This window comes from Corvus kubaryi, unplaced genomic scaffold, assembly GCF_017639235.1.
Source record: "Corvus kubaryi isolate FWS band 111438036 unplaced genomic scaffold, C.kubaryi_AGA036_p1.0 138, whole genome shotgun sequence".
Lineage (NCBI taxonomy): Eukaryota > Metazoa > Chordata > Aves > Passeriformes > Corvidae > Corvus > Corvus kubaryi.
Window position 1 is genome coordinate 147833 of NW_024580672.1, and position 10400 is coordinate 158232.

The following is a 10400-nucleotide window of genomic DNA, read 5'->3' on the forward strand; positions in this document are numbered from 1 at the left end:
TCACCCCCCTCCCTTGCTGGCTGTACCTGAATGACAGCAGGGCTTCTCAATAGCAGCAGATCAGACCTACCACAAAGTTGACAGCATAGAGCAGCCCAGGTATGTCCAAGACGTTTCAGCTTCTCATATTCTTGCTTTCAAAAAAGGAACAGACTATGTTTTTTTTTTGTGGTGTAAGTGTATTTAATTAATTTTCACATACAAATTAAGAGAATGCACAAAAAATCATTATTGTATCCAACTGAAATAAGCCAAACCAACGAAGTTTAATATTTAAAAAGTACAAAGATGAAACAGCTACAGTGGAAAGAACAAAAAGCTCTTCAATTCCATTTTTTTGCAAAATTACATCCCAAATATTACCTTGCACATGAGTGCAGCCCTCAGCGTAAAAAATCCAGTACAAAATAGTTTTAAACCCACATATTATCATCCTGCAATGAAAATAAATTCACATTTGAAGAAAGCCATCATATTTTTTCTCTTCGGTAACAAGATTATTGTACAAAACAATCACGTGCTTTTTCCTACAATCATTGATACTTTACAGCCTTAGTGATTCCAAAGGCGATGGTGTGAGGTTCCAACATTTGTTGCTGCTCAAGCATGCCACATAGAACATACATACTGCTTCATACAAATGAAATGTCTTCAGCTGATCACCTGAATTCTTTCCTTCTCATGCACAAACCCCAACAATAAGAGTTTTGCTGTGCTGGTTAGGCTATGTGATTCTGTGGTGACCAATTCTAACTTATAATGATGATGCATAAGAAGAAATCATAATCTAATACCCAAGGTGGGCTGACTTCACAGGATCAACATGACAAAAAGGCAATCAAATGTATTTCTCACTCAAGCAAGCTCACTATACTGATCATATTCTCAAAGTGCAAAAATAGGCCATATATTGAGAGCTGAGCTGTATTCCTCACAGAACCAGATCCCAGAGCAGAAGCACACTTCAGGTTCACAGTTTCGTAATAAAAAAGTCCTGAGATGCTTTGGCTCGATTGAGCTGGGGTCTTATTGCCAGGTAGAGCTTCAGTAGTAGCCTAACTCAACCAAAAGCAATTTACTTAACCCAAAAGTCAAATTGCTCCACTGAAGCAGGTAAGGTACATTTTTATAAAGCAGTCTGACAAAGAAAAAAGATGTATCAGAAAAAAGATTAAACCAGAACTAATTTTTAAAAAACCCAGTCGCTCATTAAATCTATTGGATAGACTTTAACCTGAGACACGAAGAAAATGCCAGTGTTGTTGCAGACAGCCTTGAGAGCACTGGTCAGTAGTACTGCTTCAGTGATGAGACAAACAACAGAATAAGCATTTATTAGTACCAAAGGCAACACAACATTTCTCAGTTTATACCTAACCCCCAACTGCAGAACCCATGCTGTCAACTCCAGCACCCATTCTAACACCTGAAACATCCAAATACTAAGGACAGTATCAACACTGCAGTCAGATACGCCCTGGGTGACCTTAGCACTTCTTGCAAAATACAAGGGGACTCTACCAAACTCTACCGTGGTAGTGCAGTTACAACATGCTTCAGCTATTATTTTACGGTTTTAATCAATACTATTCAATAAAAGTATAAAAGTTGGACCAAGTTAAATAAAAAACATGGTTCCATAGGTGCTACTCGTGGGATAAGAAATGTTTGGGTGTTTTTATGATTCATTTTTCACAGCATCAAAGTTGTCAAGAAAGGTAGGGCAAAGGGTTAGGACAGCTGGCCGCAGTCAGTAATGACAATCTTTTTGGAGGGCTTTCCACTCTTGGAACCAAAGCTCTCGATTTTTTTCACAACATCCATTCCTTCCTTTACGTGCCCAAAAACAACATGCTTTCCATCTAGCCTGTAAAACAAATACACAAAGGCAGTTTTACTTAAAACAACATAAAGACAGTGTTAGCAAATCTTCATAGCTCTCACCTGCTGACCAACTCTACAGCAAAGGCACAATTGCTCTTCAAGTGACATGAAATACTTCTAGCCCTGGACCTTAAAACATTCTGAGGGATAGCAGCCTTGTTGCTGTTACAGCCCTTCCTCAAGTAGCAAAACCAATTTATTTTCCATTGGAATCAAGTAATTTGGAAATAACATAAAAACAAAGAAACAACCAACCAAAAAAACACCCCTATCAACCCACAAGCAACACAAAAAACCCTAAGAAAACCCCAAACCCGTCAGATTCAGGCATCAATTGATGAAGTTAATCTGCAGGGCTGAGAACCTACCAGTCAGTTTTTGCAGTGCAAATGAAGAACTGGGATCCGTTTGTGTTGGGTCCTGCATTGGCCATTGAAAGAACACCTGGAAAAGCAGCAGCTGCTCGTTAGATTGGTGTAACAAGTATGCAGAGAAGACAATTTTTCTCTGCACATTTAGACTGAAGATCAACAGACAGAAGATGTGATGATCTCACAGTATCTCCAAATAATTTCTAATGGCAACTTCTTGCCTGTGACTATTCCCTCCTGCCCAGCCTCCACTGGTTCCGTGGCAACAGTGTTAGTAATGTAATTATCTGCACACACCCTGAACACAATTAACACCAGCAAACCTCTCGTGCGGCTCAACAGCAGCAGTCTCCTGGGATGAGGAAGTAACAATGCAAAAACAGAGACACTGTAGAATTCATTCCAATATTCTTCTGTATGGCCTGGCCTTTGCTTTTTCTGGCTTTAATCTGAGCTTAAAAGGACATACCTGTGTTACCTAGTAAATAAGAAACCCCAGATCACTTTATTTTACTTCAGCAGTAATCATCTAAGTAAGAATTGAAGTCTATGACTTACAAAAGAGGAAAATAAAAGCAGTAATGTCACCTTTGGAGAATTTTTAAGCCCCTTACAGGCTGACATATATTTGCAAAGGAGTCCACACAAATAAGCACATGCCAGGGACAACACATTGTTAAATTTCTTTGATACTTCTGTCATTACCAAGAGACCCACAAACCTAAAAAACCGTATTTTTTTTTAAAACACATCTTCATAAACAATGCTTCATTATAGGTTACAGTCATCAGAAGGTTAAAAGAACATGTTTATTTACCAGGTCCTACGTGCTTAAGTATGAAATTTTCATCTGGAAATCTACTGCCATAAATGGATTTTCCACCGGTTCCATTATGATTTGTAAAGTCACCACCCTGAAACAGAAATGGGTATTAACTCTACTAGCACACATGGACTATTTCATATCAGAAGTGATGCTATTGCAAATATACACACTTGCCCTAATTTAAAAGTGACAACATCAACAAATTTTCTTCAGGTTAAGGATAGCATGGCCACTCAATTTAAAACCATATAACTAGATGAAGGTACAGTCAGGCTAAAAGTAAATTTCTGCTCCAGATATTGCTGATACTCTGTCATCCATAACTACAACAAATACCTCTCTGTGTTACCAGCATTTCTCCCAAATGTGATACAACAAATAGCAGACATTTTAAGAAACACCTCAAAGGCCTCAAAATGAAATCACCTAAGTTCATTACCATAGGCAAGACCCCTCAACTCTTTTTTCCCCCCTCCTTTCTTCCAACAAGTATAAACCCTGTCAGGATCCCCATTAACACCCTTTGCTACTTCTAGGTTTTGTTGTTTGTTACACCAGAGCTATGTTAAGCTTATGTTAGGTGATTACATACTGCCTGCCAGAAGAGATGTGACCACCTGTCTCAGGTTAAACACAAAAAAATGGTTCAAACAAAAAATGCAGCCACGGTGACTCGTGAAGCTGGCTCCTAACCACTGCTTCCAGCCACCTGCCATCTCCTCTGCAGGAGTGACACCACCCGAGCCGGAGAGAACTCACACCCAACAGGTATGAAGGTCACATGCAGTATCACCTTCCTACGTGCATGTGACCTTCAGCTTCCCCTCTTCACCCTGAGTAATCTGCTACAGGTGGTGTCACAGCTACTCCTACGCAGCCCCAGAACTGTGCTCTACATGCTGCATGCCATGTGGAGACGTGGAATTGCGAAGTCCCGGATATGATGGCCTTCAATTAGGCCATACCAACGGCCTGAATCACTCCATCCAGCAAGTGTAGAAGCCACTGGTGTTTTCTCTCACTTGAAAATTGCTGAAACTTATGACAGTACTTCCACTTCAGGAATGACCTCCAAGTAATTCCTAAACATCAATTCATTATCTCACCATACCACAGAGTCAACCATCTAGTACCTTGCTTTCCAGTCCATTTGAGGGGACAAAGCAGGGAGGGCAAGGAGAACAAACTTACACGGAACATCACAAATTCATGACAGCATTCAAAGTAGGATTTCTATTTTTTTATATTTATGTATTTCTGATCCCAGAAAAGACTTCTAAACTCTATCCCTCAGTCAGTATCACAAAACCTTAGCTTGCATTTAAAAGGCATGAAAATAGGTCCTTTACAGCACACCTGTCCTCTTTTCCTCCTTAGACACAGGTCATACAACTAGGGCCTCTTGTTCCAACAGATGTTTTATGCTTAAAAAAATAATTGAGGATGGGAGACCATCACAGTCATCATTAATAAATAAAGCATGCTTACTTATAACCTTCGAACTTTCTTAAAATTTTTTCAGATTTTTTTACAAAGCCATTCAACAATGCAATGCTGTTTAAATGAAGCCTTTTTTAAGGTAAGAGAGGACCACCAGGAATCCAGTGCACTACAGCAGCTGCATCCTGCTCATCTGCCAAGCACAGCAGAAAAAGAGGCTTTCAAAAAGGTTTATTGTTGTTATTTTAAATGCTGCTGTTTAAGAAAAAAACATGTTAATATGCATGGATTCTTACCCAGAATTTCAAAAGATTCATTCTTTACACCAAAACAAAATCCATCTCAGGTGCGTCATCCCAAAAATCAACCCCAACCAACCCTTTTGGTTTCCTCGTCCCCCCCATATTAGGGAAGCATTTAAAAAAAAAATTAAAACACATTGTCTATTGTGAGCAGATTATTCTACTAGGAATAAGGAATGGACACGTTGTTTGCTTAGCTCACTTAGAACAGTAAGCTGATTGTCATTCTACCCACAACTGCTTCTCCCAAGCAAGTGTCATTTTGTCAGCTATGTCCCACACTAAAGTACACTGCTGTACTACAGCAGAAAGCCTTCAGCCAGGCTTGTTTTGACCACCTACACATAACTTATGTTTATTTGTACAAAAGATGAGCTAAGCAACAGCCATTGCAAAAGGATCAGAAATACAAGTCATGCTGTCACTTCGTTGTGTTCTTATCAAAGGTTAGAGTGGAGCCATTTCAAATGTTACTACTAATCTGTTTTTAAAAACATGTAAATAATTTAAAAATAGATTTAATAATAAAATTAAAAAAAAAAACCCCATTACCTGGCACATAAATGAAGGAATCACTCTGTGAAAAGTGGATCCTTTATACCCAAATCCTTTTTCACCAGTACAAAGAGCTCTAAAGTTTTCTGTGGAAACAAAGCATAAAGTATTATATTCCGTATCATATGTGGCAATACGATCAAACACAACTAGATTAACCATGTTGCAAGATTATACACTTCAAAAACATTATTGTATCTTTAAAGTATTATCAATCTATTAGTTACTTCCATATTCTCCCACCTTTGCCTGCAGTCACAGGTTTCATTTTCTGACTTTTTTGCCTCTGTTCTTTATAGCACTTGTGAGGATGATGTCTTTTTTTTTTTTAAGGATATTTGTCTACTAGGAACTAAAAAGTACAAGGTTTTTTCAGAACCACTAAACACGCAGAGGAGGAAGGAAACAAAAGATAAACCACAAGAACTTTCTAAAATGAATGCACTAATCAGCCGGCGACCAGTAAAATAAAACCCCATAGGCTCTTTGGAAACTCTAAGATTAAAGACTGCCCCTTTGATTTGTCCTTCCCCATTTGCTCAGGGGTTTGATTTTAATGCTAGCTAGTGTGGTTTTAAACATATTTATTCACCACTGTTAACCCAATATATGAACTGTACTATCTTAGTGCAAATTGCAAAATGAAACTAACGCAAATTGCAAAATGAAAATTTGTTATTTGGAAAAATAACTAATTCCATCTCCTCACTAGCACTTCCTGTCATATTTCTTCATATAACAAAAGGGGAATGGAACATGAAAAAGTAGTTGCAAAGGGTAAAAAACATTCTTATTTCTGCAAATCACAATCTAAAACTTAAATATTTATGTACAAAATTCTGAAGATGCTGCCTTACCTGCTGTCTTTGGGACCACGTCAGCTTTCAGCTGTTAAAGAAAAATAAACCAACAAATTCATAAGTCAGCATTTTCATACGTACATAGAAAAACATTTACATGGGAAACTGGTACAACTGCACCCTCCTCCCAAAGTGGTAAGTTATCTGAAATCACAAACCATCCAAAATTCCAAGAATACCTCAAAACTTTCCAAGCATTTGGCCCACAATTAAAAACATCCCCTCAATGCAACTTTTAGCCAGTTAACAAAGAGTGGCTTGAGCAGTGTCTAATGATTTCATTGATCAACACATAACCGAGCAGTAACTAAGAAGAATCTTCACTATGGACCCCAAGGATCAAAGTGAGTTTGGATACAACTAGAGAGACCAGTCTTCCCTTGCCCCCTGCACAGAACCAGCTGTTGAAAACAACAGAAAAGGCAAAGGAAAAAGGAGAACAGAAATTGTATATCAACATCAACTGTGATGTTACACACACATTTGCAACCAGTGAAAACTTCTGATTTTGATTAATGTGCATCCTTCTACTAATCTTAAAAGGGCCACAAAAGCGGCCATGCCAGCCAGACCGAAGTTTTACCTAGTTGGACATCCTGACAGTGGCCAGGAGCAGACACCTAGAAACAGCATGGCTGCAGCAAGAATTTAATGTCCCTTCCCTAGGCTACTCTCCTCAGATGGCTATAACTTGCAGCTGAATATCACCACAGCCTAGCCAAATATGCAAGGCAATGCTGCAATGCACTCAGATTTTCTATAAACTGGGCACACTAAAAAACTGTAGCACAGAAATTAAATGCTACCACAAGAAATCCAGCAACATTAATGCTATTTTTTTTTAATAACACCATTCAGATTTTTCATTAATTAATAAGGAACTTGCACAGTAATACTTTTACCTATGACTCCCTGAAATGCTACCTCCTGAGAGCACAAGAGCTGGAAGAGTCCAATTGATTAATATGCTGACACTTTCAATGAATAAAAATATACTGGGCTCTAGTATCAAAGGAGCCTCTTTTAGAAAGAACTCTTATGAACTACATTTAAAAAACCAAATTCTACAAATACAGACCCAAAGTGGGTGCTGGAGGCAGAAGGTCACACTGACTTCCCTCAGCAGGCAGAATTCCTAAGAGCTTCATTACCTCTCCAGTGCGTGGTTCTGGAGCACAGCCCTCACTCTTTCCCATACACAACGCATCTATATGAGGCACATGCCGGCCCTAAGGACACATGTACACAACGTGGTACACGGTGCTCACAGCGCCTTCTTTTTAAGAGTGGAGATTACAGAAGTTTTCCTGTTCAGGCTTTCTTTACACGGCCGAGTATTTCAGAGACGGGATTTTAAAGGATGGAGCCAGCTGGTACCCGGCTCTTGAGCGTGCTACCCGTCCGAGCAGAGAGGTGCCCTTCGCCGCACGTGGAGCGGGACTGACACCCAACAATCACACAACGAGCGCCCAGCAAAACACTGGATGAAGCCGGAGGCGCGGTGGGAGGGCTCCACGGGCCGGCTGCCCCAAGAGCAGCAGCCGCCGGCGGGAAGGCGAGGGACCCCAGTGCCGCTGGGACCTCGCTCGCTCGTCTCAAGGCAGCGGTACACGACAGCAGTAAATTTATTCTCCTTCAGTATTTCTGCTTACACACTACGCAAGTGACCTTCCTTCGAGGCTCCCAACCACAGCAGGACCCTGCCCTCCCCCCGGCCGTCCCGCGGGATGGCTTTAGGCCCGGCACAGGCGGGCACTCCCGTGGCACAGCAAGCGCTGTGCCCGCTCCAGCCCGGGTCCGAGCCCTGCCCGCCCCGCCTGAAGGGGCCGTACCAGCGCCCTCTCGCCCCCGAGGGTGGCCGGACAGCGGCTCCGGCAGGCGGGCGAGCCTCGTCATTCCCCGGGCCGCTCTCCCGCTCGCACCGGAGTGTGTGTGCCCTCGCCAGGGCCCCTGGAGCCGGTGCTGCCCGCCCGTCCGCCCTGACCTTGCCCGCTCCCCGGCCGCCATGCCCGGGGCCAGGCCGCCCTCGGGTCCGCGGGCACCGTCCCCTGGGCCCCACGCCGGGCGAGCTTCCCGCAGCCCCCGCGCCCGTACCTCCAGCACGATGCGTCCCAGCGGCTGGCTGTCGGCGCCCACGTCCAAGTACACCACCGGGTTCGGCGAGCCGGCGCCAGCCCCGCTGCAGCTGCGGGCACCGGCCGCCCGAATGCAGGCAAGCCCCAGCGGCGGCAGCAGGTCCCCAGGTGGGCGAAGCAAGCGGCGGGCGGCGCTCAGCGCCAGCATCCCGCGGGCGGGCAGGACGGGCGCTGCGACAGCCACGGACACACGCCGGCAGACACAGGGACACGCAATTGCGGCCCGCGCCCTTTAAGGGCTCCGCCACAGCGCCCGCAGCGCCCGCTGGCGGCGGCGTCAGCAGCGCAGGGCGAGATGGCGGCCGGGCCGGCGCGGACTGAGGCGCCCCGGGGCTGCCGAGCGGGCTGAAGGCGGGGCCCGGGCGGGGCCAAGCGGGTCGAGTGCGGGGAGCCGGCGGCCGGCGCCAGGGGTGGCCCGTACTCCCCTCGGGGCGGGATGTACGCGCCCCGGCTGCCATCAGTGCTGCCCCCTCCCCGCCCACCATTACACAGCGATTGTTAGGGGCTTTCAATGGCTCGCTTATCTGTTTGCTTGTGGGGTTTTTAGGGTTTTTTGCACATTTCCTGACGGCCCCTTACCCCAGGGACCAACAAAGACGGGAAGTTTCTAAAATTTCATCATTCCACACAACGCCTCCGGAGAGCACCTTGGCGGGGAAGAAGGCACAGTCGTCATAGGTGCGAGATAATTAATTGGGATCAGCGGGAAACGGGAGTCACGGGCTGCTCGTCACTCACCGACAGCAGCCCGGGAGTTTCGGCCCTGACGCGTCTCGAAAGGGGCGGGTGTGCCTGAGTCACCCCGCGCCGCCGTGCCCCGGCATCGCTCCAGAGCCTGACCTGCGCCCGGGCCGCAAACCTCCCTGAGGCATCACAAAAGAGAGCAGCAGCAGGCCAGGTTTAATATACTGAAATATTGTTCATGTTTTATATGAAAATAACAACACATATAATTTTAAGTTTTCCTAACTTAGCAACTTAGGTGAAAGTTCTTAGTACATATGTCAGTCATATTTAGATATTACTTTGAAATTCCAAGTTTCCATCCTGATTCCATATATAAGTACTTCCAAAAGCTTTTCAAATTCTTAATGCCATAAGATGTCCTAAAAATAAAAAAGAAAATCAAGCATGATTCTAATAGTTATTTTCACATTTCTTGTATTATACATTAGAGTTATTCTAATGAAGGTTACAGAAATGTAACCATGTAATACAGTATAATAGAATCGTACAAAGACAGCCCCTATGTGGGGAATAGTAAACTTTCGATCCCACCTAAGTTGTGTCAAGCAGCTAAAAGTGCCTTCATCAGAGATATTCACTGAACCAACAGAAAGCTGGCAATCAAGGCACTGCCATGACCACAAAGATCAGGGCAGAATTATAATGTACAATTACAAACAGCTGAGAAATCCTGGATGAACACACACTCCGGAGAGACCCTTAACCGCTGATGCTGTAGGGATGACTAGAGCAGGTACCATGCTTATTAACTACAGAACTATAGAAAGCTATGCGGAAAGGTCCATCTTGTCCTGAAGGCTCAAAGGAATGCCTAAGGAGGAGTGAAAATAGGGGAGGGGTGTATTATAGTCCAGTGTGCTTTCAACCTCCTACTGCTTTCGCTCCAGAGAACTTCCTGAGCTGGATGTGACTATGGTATGTAGCAATCTTTTTTTGTTGTTCATCCCGTGTACTTACCCACTCATTGGACCGGTCTTAAATCAGCAGCTTCCTTGGCAATGAACTGGAAGCTGCCCTTCCACTGGCCTGCTGCCCAGAGCATCAAGCATCTCTTTGAATATTGCTCCAACTGCCTTCATCTAGTATGCCTTACTTTTTGTGCTGGAGGAGACAAATTGTTTGGTATCTATCTTTGTCATAAAGACCTACAGCTCTTTTCCTCTCATTTGAAGACTGAAGAGTCACAGCCAACTCAATTATTATTTATAACAAAGCTTTTCCATGTCTTTGGATCATCCTTATTACTCTTCTCTGAGCTGTTCCACTTTTATGGATTTTTG

At 43.8% G+C, this 10400-nt stretch overlaps 1 protein-coding gene across 1 annotated transcript; it reads right to left on the reverse strand.

Moving 5' to 3' along the window:
* Positions 1-247: 247 nt before the first annotated feature.
* Positions 248-8635, reverse strand: PPIF (peptidylprolyl isomerase F). Its single transcript, XM_042018521.1, has 6 exons — positions 8333-8635; positions 6236-6266; positions 5376-5464; positions 3073-3169; positions 2253-2328; positions 248-1867 (listed from the first exon to the last, which is right to left on the reverse strand). Exons 1-6 carry the CDS (start codon positions 8519-8521, stop codon positions 1732-1734), a joined length of 618 nt encoding a protein of 205 aa, XP_041874455.1. The 5' UTR covers positions 8522-8635; the 3' UTR covers positions 248-1731.
* Between the last annotated feature and the right edge of the window lie 1765 nt (positions 8636-10400).

What these genes read in the sequence shown, in the direction of transcription:
- PPIF (XM_042018521.1), bottom strand. Translation starts at nt 8,521, where the DNA reads ATGCTGGCGCTGAGCGCCGCCCGCCGCTTGCTTCGCCCACCTGGGGAC. An exon ending in TTCCTTCATTTATGTGCCAG is followed by an intron (nt 3,170 to 5,375) that starts GTAATGGGGTTT and finishes TTTCTGTTTCAG; the next exon opens with GGTGGTGACTTTACAAATCA. An exon ending in TGCACTGCAAAAACTGACTG is followed by an intron (nt 1,868 to 2,252) that starts GTAGGTTCTCAG and finishes TTTGTTTTACAG; the next exon opens with GCTAGATGGAAAGCATGTTG.